This window comes from Delphinapterus leucas, chromosome 8 (genome assembly GCF_059928025.1).
Source record: "Delphinapterus leucas isolate spDelLeu-1000000601 "Yukka" chromosome 8, BTC_Dleu_Yukka2, whole genome shotgun sequence".
NCBI classification, from domain to species: Eukaryota; Metazoa; Chordata; class Mammalia; order Artiodactyla; family Monodontidae; genus Delphinapterus; species Delphinapterus leucas.
In genome coordinates, this window is record NC_143136.1 from 94,928,455 (window position 1) to 94,953,990 (window position 25,536).

The 25,536-nt window shown below is 44.6% G+C and overlaps 1 protein-coding gene across 2 annotated transcripts in view; it reads right to left on the bottom strand.

Annotated features, from left to right (window-relative positions):
* MGAT5 (alpha-1,6-mannosylglycoprotein 6-beta-N-acetylglucosaminyltransferase) overlaps positions 1-25,536 on the bottom strand; it is a 119,097-nt gene that overhangs the window by 27,513 nt on the left and 66,048 nt on the right. For both annotated transcript variants that reach the window (XR_016394178.1, XM_089916885.1), the window contains exons 3-5: positions 24,646-24,795; positions 15,172-15,318; positions 5,890-6,006 (exon numbers count right to left, since the gene is read on the bottom strand). Coding sequence is in view for 1 of the 2 variants with exons in the window: in XM_089916885.1 (XP_089773011.1) it covers positions 5,890-6,006; positions 15,172-15,318; positions 24,646-24,795 (414 nt within the window). In the remaining variant the exon portion in view is untranslated. The remainder of the gene's footprint in view (positions 1-5,889; positions 6,007-15,171; positions 15,319-24,645; positions 24,796-25,536) is intronic.

Sequence of the window (25,536 nt, forward strand, 5' to 3'; positions counted from 1 at the left end):
TGAGGTAAATAAACATCGGTGGGCCATCTGTCATGCGACCGACAGATCCAGTTATATGGTGGGAAGCATACTGAATACTCAAGGGTCATTCCTACAACATATTCTAAAGGGTATCCATTAGAAATGAATGTGCATTAATTCAAAGGGCTTATGCAATAAACACAGAAAAATGGCTCTTCCTGTGTCCTACCAACCAAACCCAGTTTAACCAAAGGGGATGTGACTCATTAACTGCTTTGTGGCCAGTTCACTGTTTTAAAAGATAAGAAGCTAATTTTCCTATAAAGGAAAAGCAAAAAAAAAAAAAAAAAAAGAAAGAAAGAAAGAACTTGTATTCTTAAGCCACCTCTGCCATGAGTTCCACTAGCCCTGCTGTGTACAGAAGCAGGGCCCTCTGTGTGGGAAAGCTCCCCAGAGCCCCGGCTTTAGGAATACTGAGTACTGGCTAGCCTCTGATGTCGGATCTGCTGCACACATTTTGTGTGTGTGTGTGTGTGTGACAGTTTTCTGTAGAACTTCAGGAACAAGTCAAGGTCTTTTGGGGGATGAATGAAAGGGAATGTTGAAACCACACCAGTCACTGAGAATACCAAGTGGGGTCAGTTATGGAGAAGCAGGGGGGAATGTGCTTGGTCATCTTGCTGGTGGACAAAGGACTGTTACTCATATGGCCATAGGAAGGATGCCTGCAGGCTGCACCATGCAGTCCCTGCTGGCCTTGGAAACGTTCCCTACCCCCCATCTTTTCCTCCGTTTTCTCCTCTTCACCTCCCTTCCAGTGGGATTTCCCGTCTCTAGTATTACTCAGCGTTCTAAGTCAGAGTACGACTTCTACAGGGAACTGCTCGCTGATATCAGTTAACCTCTGCATGGTCCCACCTGACAGGTGGCTTGGCATCATTCAATGACAGATGGTCTTAGAAGGTACCAGAAGTTCAGGGGTTGAGTCTTATCTCCTCTATCTACTAAGCACAGAATTTTAAGTCAGACATTTCCTGGAATTTCTCTTGATGATTTCAAATGTAAAATCGGTCATGTCATTCCCCTGCTCAAAACTACCCATCATACTCAGAATAAAATCCAGAATCCCTCTTGTGGCCTATTTAGAGGCCCTACACACTCTGGCTCCTGCAGACCCTTTTATGGTCTCCATTATTTCTGATGGGAAGCTGGTGGTCTTTCATACTGTTATTCCCCTGAATGTAATAAAATTTTCTCTGGCTGCTTTCAAGATTATTTTCCTCATCTTTCGTTTTTGGCAGTTCAGCTATGATGTATCTAAGTGTGTTTTTCTCCATATTTATCCTGCTTGGCCTTCACTGAGCTCCCACAATCTGCAGGTTGATGTTATTAATTTTAGAAAATTCTTAGCCAGTATCTCTTCACAAATATTTCTTCTGGCCATTCTCTCCTCTGAGGTTCTAATTACACATAAATTAGGCTGCTTGAAGATTGTTCCAGGGATCTCATATGCTCTTTTTTATCTTGTTCTTTTTCCTCTAATTTCAATAGTTTCTATTGATAAGTCTTTAAAGTTCACTGATTATTTTCCTCTGCTGTGTATAATCTGATCAGCCCACTGAAAGAGTTAATTTCTGATACTGTACTTCTCACTTCTAGCATTTTTTCATTTGGCTTTTAAAAAAGTTCCCATCTCTCTGCTGAAATACCCCATCTATTCACATACGTTGTCCACCTTTTTCATCAAAGCTTTTTTTTTAAAAAAAAATTAATTAATTTATTTGGCTGCATGGGGTCTTAGTTGTGGCAGGCAGGTTCCTAAGTTGTGGCATGTGAGCTCTTAGTTGAGGCATGCACGTGGGATCTAGTTCCCTGACCAGGGATCGAACCCTGGTCCCCTGTATTGGGAGCACGGAGTCTTAGCCACTGGACCACCAGGGAAGTCCCCAACAAACCTTTTAATACATTTATCTCAGCATTTAAAATTTGCTGTATGGTAATTCCAACATCTGAGCCATCTCTGAGTCTGGTTTTATTGATGGTGTCCTCTCTTAATGATGGGTCATGTTTTCTTGCTTTTTTGAGTGTCATGTAATTTAAAATCTTGTAATTAAATATGAGAAAGCTTGGCACCAAATTTCTGACCTATTTATCACAAGCATAAGGACTATAATGTTAATAGTCTTTGTATTAATCTAATTCCTTACTTTCTCTCTCACTCTCGTCTTTCCCTTTACTTCATTTAATGCTGCTTTTCTTTTTAATTTTTTTCTTAATAAACTAGTCAAAAATACTAGTTTCAATCCAGGTTCTACTACTTACTAGTTGTGCAATTTTATGTAAATTACTTAATTTCTTTAAACCTTAATTTTCCTATCTGCAGAAGGATTAAATGAGACAAGGCTCATAAAGATGTACAGAGAGAGATTCTGGAGGTATAAAAAGAGCTTCTCCCTACATATGACCTACTATTATAATTACTTTTTATTCCCCCTTAAGTGGCCTTAAATGGTTTTAGGGAAAGCTTTGGTCAGGGTTTTAAAAAGGGGAGCAGTAGATGTTCCATGAAGTGAACAGAGCCTCATGCAGAAGTGGATAGAACTCAGCACCCACTTAGTGCTTTACACGTCAGGCATTCCCACGAGATTTTTATTTGACAAAAGGGATCTATTATCTAAAAAGTTTTGGACTCTATGATCCAAGATTTTCTGCCTCTACGTTAGCTTTCAAATTACTCCTCTTCAAAAGCATGCACACTTAACTAAGTGTTGTGGGTTGAACTCTGTCCCCCACCCACAAAAGATATGTTGAAGTCCTAACCCCCAGTACCTGTGAATGGGACCCTATTTGGAAATAAGGTCTTCACAGGTGGAATCAAGGTAAGAAGAGGTCATAGTGATTTAGGGTGGGCCCTAATCCAACATGACTGATGTCTCTATGAGAAGTGGAGAAAACAGACAGAAAGACACACACACACACACACACACACACACACACACACACAACACCATATGACAGCAGAGACAGAGATCAAAGTGTTGCAGCTGCAACCCAAGGAATACCTGGGGCCACCAGAAGGTGGAAGAGGTGAGGAAGGACGCTCCATGAGAGGCGTCAGAGGGAGCATGGCCCTGCCGACATCTTAATTTCAGATGCCGACATCTTAATTTTAATTGCAGCCTCCAGAACTGTAAGAGAATAAATTTCTGTTGTTTCAACCACCACTTTGTGGTTCTTTGTTATGGCAGCTTTAGAAGCTAATACCCTAGAGGACTCTGAGACTGAAGAAAGAAGAGCCTTCGATCTCTGCAAGAAGGATCCTCTGGTGGGAAACTGCAGACATGCAGCAGGTACTTGAGGTGGCCAGCAGTACCACACCCACTCGGCACTTCATCTCTTGGCTTGGCCACCCGAGGTTTGGGGGACTTCTGCCCTAAACTTGAGACTGGGATGAGATCGTACACGTCACTGATGGGAAGCTCTGAGCAGCTACCTCAAAGCTCAATAACTAGACCTGCTCTAAAGGGACATGAGTGACACGCTGGAGTACTCCTGTTCCCCAGGAGATGTGCTCAGTAAGCTGAAACTGGCAGTTGGGAGGGCCCCACTTTATTCCCCAAAGGGGAAAGGCGGCCCTTTACATGGGCCAACTGGCAACTCCTCCTCGGATATACGCCTTTCTAGCCTCTCCCCCTTGATTCTCACTGTTCCTCTAACTCATGTCTTTCTGGGCTCACTTCTCCGTTTAACTTTGCAGATTCCTACTCATGCTCTGAGACTTAACTCAGTGCTGCATTCTCCAGATGTCCTTATAAGGAACAAAGAAGACAGAAATAGAAGAGAAACTTACGGTTACCGGGGGGAAAGGAGCGGGGAGGGATAAATTAAGACTTTGGGATGAGCAGATACAAACTACCGTGTATAAAGCAGATAAACAACAAGGTCCTACTGTATAGCACAGGGAACTATATTCAATATCCTGTAATTAAACCATAATGGAAAAGAATATGAAAAAGAATATATATATATATTCATATATATACACACATATATATATATATCGGAATCATTTTTGTTGTACACCAGAAACTAACACAACATTGTAAATCAACTATACTGCAATAAAAAAAAAAAGAAGCAGAGAAGACAGACACTCCTCCATCTCTGGCACGTTGGTCTTGGCACTGAACACACTCTGCCTCAGTGCGCTGATCTGCGTACATCTATTCCTCGCTCCCTCCGTGCCTCCCACCATCTATTAGGTACATCGCTATGCTGGGTCCTGAGAACACAGCAGTGAGACAGGTATAGTTCCTGCCCATGCTGCTTACGGTCTAATGGAAATCCAGACTATCACTAACAAAAGTAAGAACGTTATAGTATTACATTAGCCAAGACATGGAAACAACAGTCCATCGACAGATGAACGGATAAAGAAAATGTGGTGTGTATGTGTGTACACACACACACACACACACACACACACACAATGGAATAATACTCAGCCATAAAAAATGAAATAATACCATTTGCAGCTACACGGATGGACCTAGAGATTATCATACTAAGTGAAGCAAGTCAAAGACATATATGATATCACTTACTTGTGGAATCTAAAATACGACACAAATGAACTTATCTACGAAAGAGAAACAGACTCACAGATATAGAGGACAGATCTGTGGTTGCCAAGGGTGTGAGGGGGCAGGAGAGGGTTGGATTGGGAGTTTGGGATTAGCAGATGCAAGCTATTATCTATAGGATGGATAAACAACAAGGTCCTACTGTATAGCACAGGGAACTATATTCAATATCCTGTAATAAACCATAATGGAAAAAGAATATGTAAAAGAATGTATATACATGTATAACGGAATCACTTTGCTGTACACTGGAAACTAACACAACACTGTAAATCAACTATACGTCAGTAAAAAAGAATGTTACATTATTATATATGCAATACTGACTTAATACTCCTGACTAGACATTTATTATGAGATCGACACTGCACTTAAGCACTTTATATTCATTATCTCATTGGATCCTCTCAAGTATCTGTAAAGTAGGTGAAATTAGCCTACATCAGGGATGAGGAAACTGAGCCTCAGAGGTTAAGTAACTGCCCGAGGGGACACTGCTGGACCCCAACCCACGCTGTCTGATTCTAGCCTGTCCTTATAACCACACCTATACTGCTTCTCTTAAAAAATTATAACAGAGTAATCGCTGCTCTGATAGGAGGAGGACAGAGGGCAGGGTTTACTGATAGAATCCAAGGCAGTCCCGGGGTTGGGAGAGAGGATAACTTGACCCATCCCCTACAGGGTGGTAAGTTTCCTACAGGCAGGGAGCCAGCCTCGCTTATGCTTATGGAAGTGAGTGTCCCTGACAGTGGTTCAGAGGGTGCTCTGCATACAGTAGGTACTTAATACATGCCTGCTGAATTGTTCTGGAGAGTCCAGAGATGTTAGTTACTTATACAAAATTTTATAAGATGTTTAGGTAGAAAAGCCAAATAAACAGATGCTATAAAAAACATTTTCCAGTATTTCCTTAATTAGTCCTTTTCCTTCTCACTTTTTTTTTTGCAGGGGAGCGGGTCTATCTTTTCTGATCTTTGGGAGAGCTACATAATGAGGTCACTGACACAAGTAGAATTCAAGTTTCTACTGCTGTGTCTGGGACCCAGGAGCCATGTCGAAAGGGTCTGTAGAATCCATGCACGCATCTGGACACCAGCTCTAATTCCATTTCACAGAACATCCACAAAAATCCCCAGGCCAGTCCTACTGCTGGGCCATTTTCTAAATTTCAGAGTCAAGCTGACATGGAACCATTCTAATTACTTGAACGAAGGGCCTGTGATGCTTTCCACATGATCCCGCTCACATCACAAATGGGGGAAAATGGAATAAAAGAAATAACCTTCTGACTTAAAATTGCTTTCACGGCGTCCTCCACCCCCTCCTGATTATCGAGGTCAACAGTCCAGACGTGTGGCTGGCCGATGAACACTTCGGCATAAGGATGCTGGGAGGTCAGCTGGAAAAGAGAAAACAGAACACCTCAGTCTCACAAACACTGGCTTTTTTCATTTCTCAACCTTCTGTGCTAGGTGAAGCGTTATGCTTTTTATGGTTCCGAGTTGTACTTGTGTAGGTAATGTCATTTTTTGTTTTGGACCCTTGACGATCGAAACCTCCTAAGCACCTCGTAAGCAGGTAACAATAAAAGAGGGAGGATTCCACAGCTTTCTTTCTTTCTTTTTTGCTTTGACCAGAACATCTACTGTCAGGACCATCTGGAGAAGCAGGCACAGCCCTGACGGGTACAGGTAAGGACACCGAGGCTGTCAAGTGTGCCCGGCTGGCAACACTGGCAGTGCCCATGGGTGCCCATCAGGCTCATGTGGGATGTTTTAAAAGACACACGGCCAGGCTATGCTGTCTTAGACCCTTGGAGCTGGGATCTTGGGCACTTTGGAGGGGTTCCTGAGAGTCTAGGGGTCCCAGGAGGGCATGGCCCTGTGTGAGACCACGGCATCCACAGGGCAGGTCCGGTGATGGCTCCTCACCTTGAGTACCACTTTGAAAAAAGAGTTAGAATGTCATAACCAGGTGATATGGAGGCTGTTACAGATGGCTTCAACCCCCCAAATCACACCAAGAAATAATGAATATTTACCCTCAGTCATATCCCAGCCCTGAAAATCACCTAGATCAAACTAGCATCTGTTATAAAATACTGGTTGGGATAGACAGGTAAGTATAAGGAAATTACAATAAAGTTCTCATAGGCTTTAAAGTCATAGAAGGACACGTAATGGCACATATGAAAGGTGACAGAAAGGGAAATAATGCTACCAGAAAAAGAGAGAATTCTGGAATAATAATTAGCATAACACTGGAGCCTTAAGAATCATAAAGGCAATGTGTGATCAGAAAAGCAAGGAAAAGTAGCTTTTGTTTTAAAGGAGGTTTTATTTTAAAAACAAAGGGTGGACAAAGAAACCCACAGGAATATTGGCAATTCTCAGTTCTTGAAGAATCCGTTTTTTAAAGATAGCTAAATTTACCCCTCAAACTTGTTCCCACCTTTATTCTTGTATCTTTTTAAGGCTGTGGTATAAAGAAAGCATTCTGGTGCACTTTCAGTTCTCAAAGTTGGCAGGTGCTGCCCCAACCCGTGGCTGAGGACCAGGGATGCCAGACGCCTTGAGATGTGTGTGACCGTCCTGCACAGGGCAGAACTGTCCACTCCCCACAGGCCTTCACATGCCCCGCCAAGCTCTCAGGTGGGTTCACAGAATCTGCCTCTTTGGCACAGTCTGAATATACATTGAGTTTTCCAGGAACATAACTGCCATGTAAATCAAGGGACATTTTATTGGGAATTTCACCAATAAGCCATTATCATTTCAGAAAAATCATGGCAGCAAAGTCAATGCCACGCAGAGGATCTGGGTCTCCAGTACAACATACCCAAACCAGTCTGTATTTGAAACTGTCACAGTAATGCCAATGGAGTATATCTGTGTGTCTACATGTAGGCACCTTTTTATTTAGCTTCTCTTTCTTTAATGTCAATTATAAGTAAAAAGGGCTGACCAGATTCAGCTCAATGTTTTCTTCTTCTTCTTTTTTTTTTTTTTTGAGGTACGTGGGCCTCTCACTGTTGTGGCCTCTCCCGTTGCGGAGCACAGGCTCCGGACGCGCAGGCTCAGCGGCCATGGCTCACGGGCCCAGCCACTCCGCGGCATGTGGGATCCTCCCAGACCGGGGCACGAACCCATGTCCCCTGCATCGGCAGGCGGACCCTCAACCACTATGCCACCAGGGAAGCCTTATTCTTCTTAAATGCAAACATATTCACTGTAAGGAGGAATGAGACACGATGATGCCTTCTAGTGTGGTTCATGGGTATGATACAGTATTTCTGGACTACATATACACAAAATATCTATTACCTTATAGCAAAGTATGTTCCTTTTACTTCTCTTTCATATTAGAGTTAGAGAATCATTCTTTGTGTGTGTGTGATAATCGCATTTCTCTTTGATTTTATTTAGATTAAACTTGCAATTGAATAGATTTTTTTGACATCTTTATTGCAGTATAATTGCTTTACAATGGTGTGTTAGTTTCTGCTGTATAACAGAGTGAATCAGTTATACATATACATATATCCCCATATCTCTTCCCTCTTGCGTCTCCCTCCCTCCCACCCTCCCTATCCCACCCCTCTAGGTGGTCACAGAGCACGGAGCTGACCTCCCTGTGCTACGCGGCTGCTTCCCACTAGCTATCTATTCTACATTTGGTAGTGCATATATGTCCATGTCATTCTCTCACTTTGTCACAGCTTATCCTTCCCCCTCCCCAGGTCCTCAAGTCCATTCTCTAGTAGGTCCGTGTTTTTATTCCCGTCTTACCCCTAGGTTCTTCATGACCTTTTTTTTTTTCTTAGATTCCATATATATGTGTCAGCATACGGTATTTGTCTTTCTCTTTCTGACTTACTTCACTCTGTATGATGTTAGCAGGGTATATTTTTCATTTCAGGAGTGAAAAGTAGATGTTATAATACACTTAGAATAACAGAAGTTTTGGGTCTGGAAGGGTTGAGGCCAAGCTGGTTCTCTTTTTTTCCTTCAGATCCCAATATGCTCAGAGGACTGGGTGATTCAACTGGCACCTCTGCAGCTCGCTCTTGGCCACCGTTCTTCGTGTCTTACCACACCAATGGTGTGCATGCATTATTCAGGGGGGAAACCCAGAAGATAAATTACTGGGCCTCCACTCTGAGCCTTCTCTGGCCCCCACCGTGGAAATCAGGCCATTCGGAGGTGCAGGTATCCTAGACTTTGCTCCTGCCTCTTCTGCCAGAGTCACGCCCCTCGCCAGCCTGCAGCTCCCCGTGCTTCTGACATATACCCTTTTTCTTTTGCTCAGCTGCGTGGTCAGGGATAGAAGAAGAGTGCCCGCAGGCTCCTGGAGCTGGGGGAGCATCCTTTTCTTTTTCTCAGCACGTATTTTAGATTGAGCACGCATCCGTGAGGCCCCTCGGTTGGGGCAGGCACTGGGCTAATCACCTGAGCAGACATTATTTATCAGGTTTCCTGTGCATTGATGAGGATTCTGAGGGTTAGAGGGGCTTACAACTCCCCAAGACCACATAGCTAGAAAGCAGCAGAGCAAATTCAAATCTAGATCCTTCAACAACTTTTTACCTTTTGACAAAAACGGAAGATGACAATTTTAAAGGATGCTCTTGAGTTCTTAAGACAATGACCAAAAGGAGCTCAATGGAAACACCAGCCTTTTCATCACTTGCTTAAAACCAGCTAACCTAAAACAAAATCCCAGGACTGAATGTATGTCTGCATTAGACCTTTCCTGAAGCTGAGTGAAGTGTCACACCATTTTCATTTTGTGGCCTGGAGAACAAACTAATTAATTCTTCCAACTGAATCAGGGTAAATGAAAGTTGCCATCAGTGTCACTATTTAGCAGTCTCTCTCCCCTCTGCCTTTTAAGGTCCCTGCTCATTTACAAGGTTGCTCTAAGCACTTGGAAAATACAAGATGCTGAGCCATTATCATTTTGTTCATTTACATTTATGGAGGGTTACTTAATTTTATGAGTAAGGCGTTTTGTGATTCATTATTCCCCCTCTGAATGTTCCATTCGTCCTTGTTAATTTATTGAGAACCGTATGATCTGAGCTATCGTATATCAATCAGTATATTTACTGGAGTGTAGTCTGTAAAAGTAATGAAAATCTTATTAAATATAAGACGTTATTTCAGAGCGGCTGTTAAATCTCCAAGAAGAACACAAGTTCTCTTTATGGAAAAGGAAACCCTGGAGTCAGAGACTTTCTAATGGTTTACAAAATGTCAGAATAATGATTAAGAGCCGGGCTTCCCTGGTGGCACAGTGGTTGAGAGTCCGCCTGCCGATGCAGGGGACACAGGTTCGTGCCCTGGTCCGGGAAGATCCCACATGCCGAGGAGCGGCTGGGCCCGTGAGCCATGGCCGCTGAGCCTGCGCGTCCGGAGCCTGTGCTCTGCAATGGAAGAGGCCACAGCAGTGAGAGGCCCGCGTACCGCAAAAAAAAAAGAACCTACTAATATGTTTCCCAATATAAAGAGAGAAATCCAAATTATATTACGTTTAAAGTGTAACTTGAACCAACAACATGATACTTAAGGCATATGGAACTTCTCTTTTGTGTACACTGTGGTTTTAAAAATGGGTCCAATGCAAAAATAAAAACAAAGCTTTTTGTTTTCTAAATACAAAGAAAAACTTAGACTTCTCTTCAAATGAAGGCAAAGAAGAGACACAGATGCAATTTATATGGACCTATTTGCATGGATCTACTGTTGCTCAGCTCAAAAGATTAGCAAGGGCACAAAAAGATAGCTACGTAATTATATACGCTTTGGTTAAAACTCTTCTACTTGCTGAGGAAAAAAAAAAAAAAGGATACTTCCTAGGGATTCTTGACCCTTAGAAATCTGTACAAGTGTTGATAGCTCTTTCCCAATTAAAAGCATCTTTGATCAGGGGGATTCTGTGAGCTGAAAGAGCACAGTGGGGCGGCCCACCTGCCCGTGAGGTCAGGTTCACTGGCTCCCCTCAAAGCTGTGTCATGTCACTGGCTATCAGCCTGCTCTCTGCACCGTCTCCAGCAGAGAAAGAAATGGACATCAGATGGAACCTGCCCTCCTGCATAAAGTAAAGTGACCTGCTTGGGGTTTCCCTCCAACGCATCAACATTCATGCTTCTCCAACTCAAAACCCGACTCTTCTTTTCCTCTAAAGCATAGCTCCCCCACTATCCCCTTCTAGCTAACCCAGCACATCCTCCACCGGGCACCACTCCAAGTTAACTTCCCCTGCTTAATGTACTCAGCTCTTTCCTTATGCATGCCCGTTGATTAGGCATCGCTCTTATCACACTTCCATATCAAAATCTGAGCTCCTGGGAAACAGGAAATGTGTCTTGATAAGTTCCCCCAATGCAGTGACTTAGTACCACAGGCCCTGTGGGGATACACTGAACATCTGTCAGCTGACCTCTGCATCCCAGCCCTCCCACAAGAGCCCAGGACTGATGGAGTCACTTGTGGGAGGTCACTTGCTGAGCAGCTGTTGAAAGCCTCCCCCAGTGCCATTCTAACTGGAGTCTCATTCCAGCACTGGTGGGACCATCTGAAAGGACAGGAGGAACCAAATGCCTGGGCGGCAGCTCCAACACCTATTCCCTTTTGATGCCATGAAGAATGAAAACCCTCTATCACCTCAACAAAAAGCAAATTACTAAAGAATCACAACCGACAGCATGAACATACTTTTCTCAACAATTTCATACTGGCTGATCTGATCTATGTAACATTACATCATTCACTGGGAAAGGGTTAGATTGTGTTTAAGAGGGTCTTAAATTTTTTTCAGGAAAAAGTACTCAGTTGTAATACAGTGTTATCAAAATCTTCAGAATTATCAAAATTGAAATTATTATCTAATTCTAGTGATAAAGAAGGTACCAAGTCAGTCCAAAATACTTTTGATGAATCATTTCCCAAAGTCTTGTATATAGAAACTGCAATAAGAAAACTGATGGGTTTCTTTGCTTTTCATGCATTAGTAAGTCAGACAGAGAAAGGCAAATACCATGTGATATCACTTATATGTGGAATCTAAAAAAATGATACAAATGAACTTATTTACAAAACAGAAAAAGACTCATAGACATAGAAAACAAACTTATGGTTACCGAAGGGGAAAGGGTGGGGTAGGGGGAGGGATAAATTAGGAATTTGGGAATAATGTACACATACTACTATATATAAAATGGATAAAAAAACAAGGACCTACTGTATAGCACAGGGAACTATACTCAATATTTTGTAATAACCTATATGGGAAAAGAATCTGAAAAAGAAAAAATATATATATGAAACTGAATCACTTTGCTGTACACCTGAAAGTAATACAACATTGTAAATCAACTATACTTCAATAAAAAATCATTTTTAAAGAGCCCTTAGCACACAGTAAGTGCTCCAATAAATGTTAACTAAGATGGTTATTATCATGGGAAACCAGAAAAAAAAATCATGAGGGAAAAATCATCATTAGAGTATCACTGTAACAATGGTTGCAAGAAAGATCCACTGATACATGGTAAAAATAAATGGGCAAAAGTTGGAGGAGAACGAGGGTATTTGCATGGTCTCAAAGTACTTCCCCCAATATAGAGAAAAACAGTAACTTTATGGTGGAGAAACCTGGCAAACACGACCTTAACCAAGTGATCAAGGTTACATCACCAAGTAATAAGACATTGGTATCACGCACCCCCTGACATGATACACTGAGGCCACATGACTTCTGGGGGATTCTTGCCAAAAATGTGTAACCTCAAACTAATCAGGAGAAAACACCAGTCAAATCCAAATGGAGGGACAGTGTACAGAACAACTGACTGGTACTCTTTCAAAATGTCAAGGTCATGAATGACAGTGAAAGACTGAAGAATTGGCACAGATTGGAGGAGACTAAAGAGACATGACAGGTAAAGGCCATGTGGGAGCCTGGACCAGAAAAAGGATGTTAGTGGAAAAACTGGTGAAATCCAAATAAAGTCTGTAGTTTAGAAAATATTACGGTACCAATGTTAACTTCTTGGTTTTGACAATTACGCTGTGGTTTTATAATATGTTACCATTAGCGGAAGCTGCGTGAAGCATATAACCAAACTTTGCAATCTTTTTGCAGCTTTTCTTTAAGACTAATATTATTTCAAAATAAATAAAAAGCAAGTTCCAGCAATTCCACTCATAGGTATATATACCACAAAGAATTGAAAGCAAGGACTCAAACAGATACTTGTACACCCATGTTTGCAGCAGCAATTTTCGTAATAGACAAGAAATGGAAACAATCCAAGTGTTGATGAACAGAGGAACGGATAAACAAAATGTGGGCTATTCATACAATGAAATATTATTCAGCCTTAAAAAGGAAACATTGTGACACATGTAACAACATGAACGAACCTTGAAAACATGCTTAGTGAAATTATCTGGTCACGAACACTGTACGATGACACTTACATTAGGCACCTAGAATAGGTAAATTTCTATAGACAGGAAGTAGAGTAATGGTTACTCTTCTATTCAGGGCCGGAGCAGGGGAGAACGGAGAGTTACTGTTAATGTACAGAGCTTCTGTTTGGAACAATAAATCTATGAGAGTGGACAGTGGTGATGATTGCACAACATCGCGAATGTACTGAATGCCAGTGAACTGTACACTCAAAAAAGGTTAAAATCATCGTTTCTCACTGTGTATAATTTATCACAAAAAAACATCGAAAATTACAAATAATTATCCAATTTAGGCAGATGTAGAACTTCAGGGATTTCCTACTTTCAAACGTAACACAGGAATGATTTATTATCCCACATTTCCTACCCAGAGCTCCGAAGTTTCAAAGTCAGTCGCACACTAAAGCACAGATGCCTAAGTTGAGGCATTCTCACTGCTGGGGAGCATCCTTTCAAACCTTTGCAAAGAGTAAGTTCTTGGGTACCAGACTGAAGGTTCCTGATCTGTGTTCTGGTACCTGCCCCACAGCACAGGAAGTCCAAACACTGTGTGCATTAAGTGTTGCTGAGGAATGACCCCCCGCCCCCCCAAAATGAAGAACTCAAATTTACAATACCAGCAGAAGGAAAAAGCAAGCGTGCACGCACGCACACACGCACACGCCTCGTTAACCTTTGTCAGAGGTTATCTGGGCCATAGGTTCATCTTTTTCAGGATAATCTGCGGTCCTGCTGATCTTCCATCTCCTTCGGCCCTTTCACCAGTGATGGGGAGGGTCAAAGCAAAGAGCTCTCAGAATGACCAACTCTATTAACTAACTGTAAGTTCTCTGACTGAAAGGTAAAGAATAATCACGGAAAATGTGTTTTATATACTATTTGGGGAAGGGGCGAATGGGGTCAGGAGAACTGACCCAGAAAGGTTTAAAAGTAGCAGAGGCGGGCTTCCCTGGTGGCGCAGCGGTTGAGAGTCCGCCTGCCGATGCAGGGGACGCGGGTTCGTGCCCCGGTCTGGGAAGATCCCACATGCCGCGGAGCGGCTGGGCCCGTAAGCCATGGCTGCTGGGCCTGCGCGTCCGGAGCCTGTGCTCCGCAACGGGAGAGGCCACAACAGTGAGAGGCCCGCGTACCGCAAAAAAAAAAAAAAAGTAGCAGAGGTGAAAAATGTATGCTTTAGAAACATGTCCCGGGAGGGCTGCCCAGCAGTGTCCTCCCCAGTAGACGGGCCCAAATGACAAGGGCACTGGGACAAATCGACACTTAGAGGCTTCCTCCTTGAAAGCAGCCTGGAGAGCCACTTACGAACTGTGCAGAAATAAATAAGAAATAATAAGAAATCAATCTTATAGGTTCTTGCACATACGTGTTTCTAACCAGATATAGAAACACCCAGCCTGGTCACTCACATGCTCTAAATGGCTTTGGTTTATGGTCCCAAATAGAATCCAACTGCCTTCAATGGTGATTCATCACCCACTGTGGATTTTCAAGAGGACCTCCAAAGGCAATCCAAATAAGGCTTCTGCAAATGGTTCGAGCGATGGCAGGATTGCTTCTCAGGATGGCACCCTGCTGACAGTCGGCTAAAATACCAGGCATACTATTCAGTCACTCCGATACGTCTTTCTTCTCAAGGATGATGATTCTTCAAGGAAGGAGCCCACGGCCCACTTTTTATTCCCCAAAGCTCCTCACAGAGAGTAGGTTCTTTAAAAATACCTGTTAACCCCTGGATTTTCTTTTTATTCCATAAACTCTAATCATCCACGAAATCAGAGTTCAGCTAATTGGAAGACCGGCGATATCTGTTCAAATTAGGATGGAGATGGGGTAGGGCGAAAAGACCCTGTACTTTGTAGAACGGAAATAGATCAAAATCCTGGCTCTGCCACTACCTAGTGAGGGGATGTAATCAAGTCATCCATCTCTCTGAGCCCCTGCACACCCTCCCCCTTCCACCCAACTACGTGAAATGAAGTTGACAATACCTACCGTCCAAGGCTCTGAGGTTCAAATGGGCTCCTACCACTCAAAAAATAGCTACCATTCCTATGAGTGAAAGTAGAATGAGTTTTATAGATGCTTACCTCTCTCAGAGTTGGCTTGCCAATGAAAAAGTCTGTGTTTTTGCTGCTTTTGGGTGGGCTGAACTTGGGATTCAGAAAAGCACATCCATTTGCGATGGCCTCCAAGGGAGCCGGGCCTTCATAAGGGAACCCGAGTCCAACAAACAGCTGTAAGACAGAGAAGCACACCACATGTAAACACATCAATCAGACTGGCGTCCCTGGCTCATGGGGGTCTCTTCTGGGCTCCATTCCTGTGCTGATGCCTCTGAGACCCTGGAAAGTTCCCAGGCCCTGGTTGGGGGTGGATAAATGAGAAGCCAGCTTACACTAGGACCTGAAAAACATGACCAGGGACCTTTAAGGGCCCAGGAAGCTGCTCAGGTCATTATGAATTTCCCTCCTTTGTAAAAAAGTAAAGCAGTAAGTGTCAGGGTGGGCAGCTGAGGGGGTAGGGGGGTGGAGGTACTCACAGAATAAAAACAACAACAAAACCCAAGACCCAACAATAATCTTTCTGTACCTTACCAGGAGACATGACTGCAAAAACACTTGCTTAACTAAACAGAAGGTTTCTTCATTGAACCAAAGGAACAACAGGCCCTTTCAGTGATGCTGGGCAGAGGGACAGAAAGGTCGTTTGGCGGTTTGATTACAGTTCACATGGAGCTGCATTAAAATGATGGTAGGTCAGCAAACATGGGTTTTCATAATGGGGTTTTCGCTGGGGGACACCAGCATCTTGGGTTTTATTTTCCCCTCAATGTGGGGAGAGGGTGTAGAGCTGTAACTGGGCAAGGCTTTCCCACCTCAGCAAGTAAACCACGAGTTGTCCCCACGGCAGACAAGAGATGGCAGCAAAAACACATCTCAGAGTCCTCGCAGGGACCACGGCTGAGAGCCGCTGTGACAAAGGGGACTCCCTGCAGTTCAGTGGCACTGACTCCTGGGTCCAGAAATGAAACATCATCTCATAGAAAGGCATCCTTGCGTACCCTCCCCTCAGGGTATTTCACACCACTGGACGGCTGTGGGTCCTGATGGGCTTGGTCCAAGTCTAGGCTTGGTGACGTGTGAGATCTCCCTCCCCACATGAAGGAGCCTATGCTGAAATCTCTGCAGTCTCCCAGGAACATCAAGTGGCAAAGGATAACTGGGTCCCAGGGTGTCCTTTCCTTCTGCCATCATGTTGGGGAACATCCACACGGCCATGCCCCAAGGGTGAAGGATGCTGCTGAATTGGATACGGCTAGATGCTTGAGTCTCCTTTCCCGGGCCCTCTCCCCAGTAATCCTGTCTCTGCAGCTGCTTTAATTGAATGATGATTTGGAATACTTCTGCCTAGACAGCCCTGAGTCTAACCCCGGCAGCACTGGAAGATGCAACCCGTATGTGCTGGGCACTCAATTCCAGGGCTGAACATGCAGCGTGGCCCATGTTAGACATATTGGAGAGTCATGAAGCCCCCGCAGGGAATTTTCTGGGGCAAGAAACTAAAATCTCAGGTTTTCTGGAGAGATGCCCTATCCTATAACTGTACATTCTTCTGCACAGAACAGGGTACTTAACCTTTTTATTGTTTGGGAAGAATAACCTTTCATATCCTGTAAACCTTGAGATGACCCTCAGGGGCGTCCACAGAGGAAGGAACTGTGGAAGAAAAGCTTTGAGAAGCCAGCCGAGCTCTCACTGCTGGCTGGGTCATTTCTCCTGGAGCAGAAGAACTGGAGACACAGGGGTGAGGGAAAATGTGGTAGCAGAAGAGCTTGGAAGCCGTCTTCCATGAGGGCATGAAGAAACAGTCCCAAGACATCCCAGCTTTGTTAAAATACAAAGAACCCAGGGTTACTATCCTTGAGGCTTTTGATCTCTGTGATCTGCCACCCCCAGCAGATTTGGGGGAGGAGGTGTCGGCTCTCCAGCGAAAAGAGGACCTCTGTCAGGCCGTGGCTGGGTTCAGGAAAGCACAGGACTTCCAGATCCTGGAAGATGCAGACAGGGGTCTCCGTGGGTTTAACCAGGGGCCCACAGTGTTTTCTGACCTCTGAAAACCAGGGCCTGCCATGAAGTGTTGATACCTTCATCAACACTAAATTACAAAGAATAACTTTGGAGGAAATGTAGGAAGCACAATGGTTGTCTATTTAAATAGAAATTCCTGGGAAAAAAATTTAATTAGCTCTTTCAGGCCCACCAACCTGAACCCATTAATTAAAAGGATTTGAGGCTGTTGCTTAATGGACTTGAACGTGACCTAGGTTTAATTATATGTGAATAACGACTTGCACCACCTCTTCTGCCCTGCTGGCATCCGAATATCTCAGTACACATAAACGCTTCGGGCTAACTGTCCGAAGCCTCACCATTTCGGAATGAAGCTAAAGCAAACACCACACAATTTCTTGGCAATGAGTCTTCTCGTCACACTCATTAGGATCGCAGGAAACGCATTACTTGGAAACACCAAAATAACAGTCCTTTGTCACTTCTGTCAATAAGCAACCTTCCTTCTTGCTTCCTGTGTACCCACTACCTGTGACATCATAATGGAGCAGATGTATTAAGGCCGAATAGCACACTTGAGGTTTCAATGACAGCAGGATAGGCAGAGAGTTCACCACCGCCAAAGGGTATTCCATGAACTCTTCAGGGCTTACGGCCTTGCCACACACTGGTACCTTAACCACACTAAATTGCTTTTCCCCTAATTCCCCACTCCCCCCATCATTCTGCTCGCTTACAGATTTCCTCAGCACGGGGGCAAGAGAGACACTGCAAGAATTCATTCAAGTGCAGAGGCTTAACTCCTCAGGAGGACACAGCATATTTTATTGATACTTCATCTGGCTTGCAGAAGCCTAGAATGTAATGAGGATCTTCCAGACGACGGGACATCTCCATGGCTGCAGCTCTGACTCCATCAACGAGCATTTCTAAATAGAGCTTTCAATTACATGCTCTAAAATTTAACTTTTGAACTAACACTAAGGAAGAGAGAACAGATGAAGCTCGAGGACTGGGAAGTCCCTACATGTCGACAAAGAGTTTATTAGTTAAACCACTCAGATTTTCACTCTGTGTGAAAGGAGAAGCGAAATTGTTTTAAACCCCTAAGTGGAGTAGTTCACAAAGAATCCTTTAGAGGTGGATAAAGGTAGTTCTGAGATCAGGACAATGTGGTGATTAAGAGCACAAGCTCTGGAGTCAGGCTGACCAGGTTTCCAACCCTGACTGCATCATCTCCTAGCTCTGTAACTGTGGGAAATTGTTATATGCTTCTCTCTATGGAGTATCTGAGGCCCACTGATAATGCATTCTCTCTAGCTATGGGCCTTAGTCAAGGTAACACAAGCTCTCTAAACCTGTCTTTTCATGTGTAAAGTGGTGAAAGTAATCGTGCTTTATTTCATGGGGCTGCTCTGAGGATTCAAGGAGATATTTCATGGAAAGGATGTATTCCAAGGTTTGGCACTTAGTAAATGTTCACTAAACGCTAGTCCAAGTTCAAACCCAGGTTCAACTTTACATGCAGCACATACACGACCTTTTGTTGTCTAGCTGGAGTTTGCTGTGCAGGAGTTGTGGTTGTGGGGTTTTACAAGAGGTTCAGCACCTGCTTACGTGTATTTATGAGTTCTCTGTGTTTCATAAAATACCTGGATTAAAAAACAGGGAGAGGCATCCATCAGAAGACAGAGAGGACACAGTTTACAGTGACTGCCTCAAGCAAAGGCCAGTCCCATGAGCCACATGCTATGGCTAAGCCTTGCTTGTTTATTCTCCAGGTAATGATTGGGAATCATTACATTTTTGATAACAGGTATCCCTTTTATATCTTTAAAAGAATCCTACAAGGCTGCGTATGGAGAAAACCTATTTTCCTGATAGGTGATGCTTTTGTGTAGCCGGCAGGGTCCCCTCTCTGGACATCTGTCTTCCCTTTCGTACCCAGCGCTGATGGAAGAGAAAACAGTGGCCAAAATCTCTCCCATATATGTTTGGCTACACCCTCTCCTGGGTTCCGTAAGCCCCTAACCTACCCTACCTGAAGACTGTCTCCTAAAGGTCTAGAAGGGCAAAGGAGACAAAGACAATGATACTTGCCAAGCACGTTTAAGCACCCCGGGTTAGTCAGTATCGGCCACTAAATCAAAGGTCATTTCCTGGAGACCAGCTCACTGGGTAGACTCCCAGGCTATGTCCACTATGTAAGTGGCCTTCCAGAAACAAAACAAAACATCCAACAACAACATCAAGATCACAAGTCCCTGCCCTTCGGTCATTTGGAAGCCCCAGCACAAAATCCAATGCATTGCAATTTGCATTGCGAAAGCATATTACCCTGGAGATGGAGAGGAAGAGAACATTCAGATACATGTACAGCTGTACATGCCGACCATCTTCAGCTGTGCCAGCATGCAATGTCTGCTACGAAGAGGCAGCTCAGGTGCACCTCCCCGCAGGAGCTGTCCCGGACCACCACTCTCACCCCAATAGCTCACCAGGCCTACCCCTCAGCTCTTGACGGTGTGGAGGCATCACAGGCCTGGCTCACCACCGCAGTTAAGATGTGCTCTAACGGTACTGAGGTCAGAGGACTTTAGTGATGAAGAGAGAATTCATGGAAAGGGCTTAACACAGGGAAGGGTTAGAGAGATGGTCGTTACTGTTGCAGTAAAACCCCACGGTTGTGCCCCATGATAATATGAATGGGTTGTGTGTATTTGGGTGTCAGGAGGTGCCTTTGTTCTTGAAACCTCATTCGGAGAGGTTAATAAATCCTATGTCCATAAGTTCTACATTCTATATACATATGTGGGAGGGGAGGGGGGAGGATGGAGTGTGTGTGCATGTGTAAGTGTATGCTAATTAGTTTCCATCTAGTTGGAATGGGAATGGCTTTTGGGACCTGTCACCAGGATGAAACCTGCTTGACCGCCTGAGGTTGAATACTGGAGGACCTGAAGTAGACACGGAAGACGGGTTGCTCCAGCAGTAAGCTCACTCTTGGGCTCTCTCTCATAGGGCCTGAGGATGTGGGCAACACCATGGAGAGGCAAGCACGGGATATCAGAAGGACAGTGTCCCTTGTTGGGGAGATCTTGGAGATCTAGGCACATGATTCAGGAGAAAAGCAAGAAATCACTCCTAGGGGCACGGCCCCAAGATCCCAGATGGCCAATGGATTTCTTCTGGACTCCTTCCTTCATTCTTCATCCGGTTATCTGAAGGCCTCTGCAAGCCAGGCCCTGAGAAGGTACCTGTCAACAGAATAAGCAGAGCCCCTGGGTTCTCATGGAGCTGCACGAGGGTCTGGTCCACTGGTGGTGGCTGCCTTGGTCCCTGGGTTTTTGACAGAGCTTGTGCAACCACATCCAAGCTTGTGGGAAGAGCCACAGTTGATAGGGGAGGTCAGACCCGAGGACGGAATGGAACAGGGACAGTGGGACATACTGCCTATCTTCCAACCCTGCCCGGGCTTCTAGGCGAGTCCCACAGCTAAGCTGCTGAGCTGATGTGGGAGGGAAACAGGGCCGCCATGCCCCATCCAAGGGCTGGAGGGGGAAATGGCCAGGATTGTGGGCAGAAAAGGTGTGTGGCAACAGCAGGGGCGGCAGCTACTTCTTCCTCTGCTTCCCCACAGCCAGATTTGTTCTCGGCTCTCACTGTCAGAAAGGGAGGTACCCGTCTGGGCTCACTCCAAATGCTCCTCCAAGCCAGCGTGGGATGTGGAGGCCCCAATCTGTAAGGAAATTCCCCTGGTGAGACTGGGGGAGGTGGGCACAGGGAGGGGAAAATTAGGAAGGAGAAGAAAGAAATCACATTAAGAAAGATGGGGACTGAAGCCAAAAATAAAAACACGCCACCCCAGTTCAGTCCTTATTTGCTGGCTTAAATTGCTCTCCTGGAGTTTGCTGGCCCGAATGACTCATCTCTGGTCTTTTGATAAATAATGAATTCATCCACATTTATATGCCTATTAGAAGAGTCTTCTACGTTCAACAACTTCCCAGCTCCTGAGCCCCGACTTGAGGGTTACACTGAACCCCTCCCATCTCCATTAGGCTCTGTGGGCCCTTCACGAGGGCCCCTCCTCGCACGCAGGGACACAATTCTGCTGAGGAGACAGTTTTCTGGGCTCGGTGCAGAGATTCAAAGATGGCTTATAAAGAAAAACAATAAGTCAAAAGCTGATTATGTATCAATCATTTCAATATGTCTCTAGACCTTGAGGGGCACCCGACTTGCTTCCCTCTCCCGTAATGAGTCTGAGGAACGTGCAAATCCCATTCATTCCACACACATTTGCTTGTCTGCATCCCCAGTTCTGCACTTCCAATGTGGATTGGAATAAATCACTTTTAAATTGCTCAGAGACACGGAGGAAGGAGTTAGAGGCAGAAAGGGTTATAAATGCAAAGCCTGACTAGTCTTTAGTGTCATTATTCCAAAGCCCAAGATTCATTCATTTCAATGCTGCCGCTGTGTTCTGGGTAGAAGGGGAGCCTCAGCAATACACTGCCTCATTTTCATCATATTTGCCGACCGTTGTAGCCATAATTCTACTCGAAGTCCTTTCATATATTCTAGTCCTCTGAACAGGAAATACAAAATGGGATCAGTGACATCCTCTGAAAGTACCAGTTTTTCAAGGATAAACAGATGACCCTTACACTCAAAAAAAAAAAAAATTCCAGCTGTAATCCTTGGGTAATCTCAGGCAATCTCCGACCTCATGGCCTGGGCCTTCCAGGCCTCTTCTCTGTTGCTCTCCACACATCAGGGACCTTAGCTTCGGCCTATCTCTCATTCTCTGACAGAGTAAGTGGACGGTCTGTAAGTGTTCTTTTAAGATTTGTAAGGCTGAGTAAGACATTCACACAGCTGGGTTAATAGAAGCGTGTGGGACAGTGATGACAGAGAAGCAGCGTTGCCAACTGTAATTTTAAAGGAGCTTGAGATTTTCCCACAGTCTGATGTGGGGAAAAGTAAAATGAAGCAAAAATAGCATTACGGGTAAAGAGCCTGGACTTTCGGGCTTCCCTGGTGGCGCAGTGGTTGAGAGTCCGCCTGCTGATGCAGGGGACACGGGTTCGTGCCCCGGTCCAGGAAGATCCCACGTGCCACAGAGCGGCTCGGCCCGTGAGGCATGGCCGCTGAGCCTGCGCATCCAGAGCCTGTGCTCCGCAACGGGAGAGGCCCCAACAGTGAGAGGCCCGCGTGTCGCCAAAAAAAAAAGAAGAGCCTGGACTTTCTAATGATTCTAAAATGTCCTCCTAAGACAGAAGGTGAACGTAAAGCAAACAGTGCAAACCAGGGAGCACTGGTGATGGCCACCGTCATCAGACTGCAGAGGACCTTGTAAGGAAATCAAATCTTAATGAAACAAACTTTCTCTCCTTGGGCCAAGGAGAGAAATTTATCATGTGAATTTATTCATGGCATCACACACATGACTTGGGAGGTAGAAATGATCAAATGCATTTACCTATGGAGAAACTGAGGCAGAAAGGAGATGCAGATTCTTTTGGCTTGTGACTATCCACTGAATGTTCTTAAGTTTGTATGTTTATTCATGAGGCTGGTACGTCGTGGGCCTAGCAGAGCTTTCACTTGCAATAAAAAAATCACGAGTCAGGGTTACCTCCAGGGTGACCTCAGTGACAATGGACAAGCCCAACTCTCTAGTCTATTTCCTCCTGTTTAGAATAAAGTTAACAGTAATACCTGCCCTGCCTACCTCTGAAGGCTGTGGTGAGAAGTAAACAGGACAGCATCTATGAATATGCTTTCCCACACTGAAGTATCACACACACTGATCAGAAATGCTACAATGCCACAGAAGCTCATCCGTTCGGCCTCTCCCCTCTACCTGGACAATGAAAATGCAGTCAGGACCAGAGCTGAACAATTCACTGTTGATAATGCAGGGCAGGGATCGTGCTTGTTTTCTTTGCCCCTGTATCCCTTGCATGATGCCTGGCACATAGGAGCTGCTCGAGACATATTTGTAAAATTCACACATAAGAGCTTATTAACAAACATGAATTTTCATGATATGTATTACAATCCTCTTCACTTATCTAAATAACTTACTGAAGTCTGATATATTTGTCTAATACCTGTGATGTTATCGTGTTCAATACCATAACCCTTTTAATGGATTGCAGTATTTTACCTAAAGAACGTGTAGCATTTAGAGGCAGGAATCAGGAATCTATGCGATAAACATGTGAAAAGGTGCTCTGCCTCACTCATAGAGAAAGGTAACAAGCACTGACTGATAGACTGTATAATATCTGAGGAGCCATTTTGGCTATAGCCTTTAAAACTAAAAATGTATATATCCCAGGCTTCCCTGGTGGCACAGTGGTTGAGAATCCGCCTGCCGATGCAGGGGACACGGGTTTGTGCCCTGGTCCGGGAGGATCCCACATGCCGCGGAGTGGCTGGGCCCGTGAGCCATGGCCGCTGAGCCTGCGCGTCCGGAGCCTGTGCTCCGCAACGGGAGAGGCCACAACAGTGACAGGCCCGCGTGCCGCAAAAAAAAAAAAAAAAAAAAGATATACACGTTTAATTTTTTTAAAAAAGAGCTTATTAATAAACATGAGGAATACATCAACGTGCCAGCCAACCCTTCAAGGCCCAACACTGATGTAGCCTCACCGGGTGCGTCCATGTCAGAATTATAGAAAGGACAGAGACCACTGAGTGGACGCCCCCAGGGTGTGAAAACACCACGCTCATCATGCTACTGAAATGACCGTCCATCAGTTGCCCCCACCCACACCACGTGGCCTGAATTCTACATCTGTGACATTCAGACCCTCAGCCCCTTATCAAATTTTATCTTCCACTATTTCCCGACACACAGACTCGCTGGATTGGTCTCTTGACTCTCCAGGGTGTGTCATCTCCACCTCTACCACCTGACTCACTGCCACCTGTGCCAAATGCCAGGTGCATCCACACCCGCATCCTTCATCTCTCACAGCTCTCACGATGCCTTCCTTGCTCCCTGAGCCCCCAGGGACTCTTCCCTTGTCTGAACTTCTCCAGTGTCCAGTACAAACGTTTTGAAACAACCAGGTGTGATGAAAAGCTAGTTGGGGGATGGGTTCCTTGAACAGGGGGGATTGGAGAGGTGCAGGAGTTAAGTGGCCCCAAGCTTGCTGGGAAAGCTGCTGCTCTCTGAGAACGTCTGATACCCTACTTTTCCTGTTTGCCGCCATGTCCCCAGCCCCTCACCTGACGCTTCTTGGCACAAAGCAGGTCCTCAGTAAATAAGTTTTAAATGGTAGCAACCTCCTTTCACAATTTGCTAACTTTTAAGCTACAGCTAGTCTAGAAAACCACTGCCCAGCAATGACCTGAAGATCAATGGTACCACTGAAAAGAAAGCGCCGAAGATTCTGATCCCATTTGCAATGGCAAGAGAAACAAACCTCCGCACAACAATACTGATGTATTTTTACAAAACTACAAAAAACTTACCTTGGTTTCTCGGAGAAGAAACTGCAAGTCCCGTCCACTGAGGATCCCGTGGTTTTTCACGTAACTGGGAATGTTCTTTGTGCTGGAGCCGTAAACAGTCGCGTGCACTTCCATGTACGTGTGAATGATGTCCAAGTAGAGCTTCTTATTCTAAAGAGGGGACACAAGGAGAAGGTATTTCTCTTTTTGTTCTCATAAAAACCTGCCTCATAGCTGGAGGCCACAGAGACAGGAGCTCTTAACATGGAGATTGCATGAATTTGGCAACCCAATTCCTAAAACTTCTTTCAAAAGTAATCTGACTGGATTTTGAGGGTAAAAACAGTCACGTGGATACTGTACAATTCTGCAAGAAGAAACATATCCTATAGCGACATACTACTGAATACTAACGATGGCTCAAGACCAATTGTTTTGAAGTATTGTCCTAGCCTTGTAAATTACCGGGGACCCAACACTTTGCTTTTGGCTTGTCCTCCTTATGGGGAAGTAAGTTCGGGGAAGGAAAGCTCAGAGAAGGCAGTCAGCTGGATTGGAATATTTATCTGGAGACGCTAAACTGTCCCCGAGGAACGCAAACATCCCCAGCTCTTGCCAGTATTTCTAGTGATGATTAACTCATGTTGTCAGAACTGGATCCCACCTAATTCGGATCATGGGGGGGATGAGAGTTTCCCACAATATACACTGATTGACTCAGCAGATGCAGAGATGATGAGAATATCCAGGTAGACAAAAGTGGAAAAAACGTTAAACGGAAACTTTGATGAGCCCTGAAACATTCAAGAGTAGTTTTACTTTTCTTAGAAGCAAAACAAAACCTCTCCTCTGTGTTGGTAGGAACTGAATTTCGAGGCACATTTTCTAAATCAAAACCACCTGCAAGTAGGA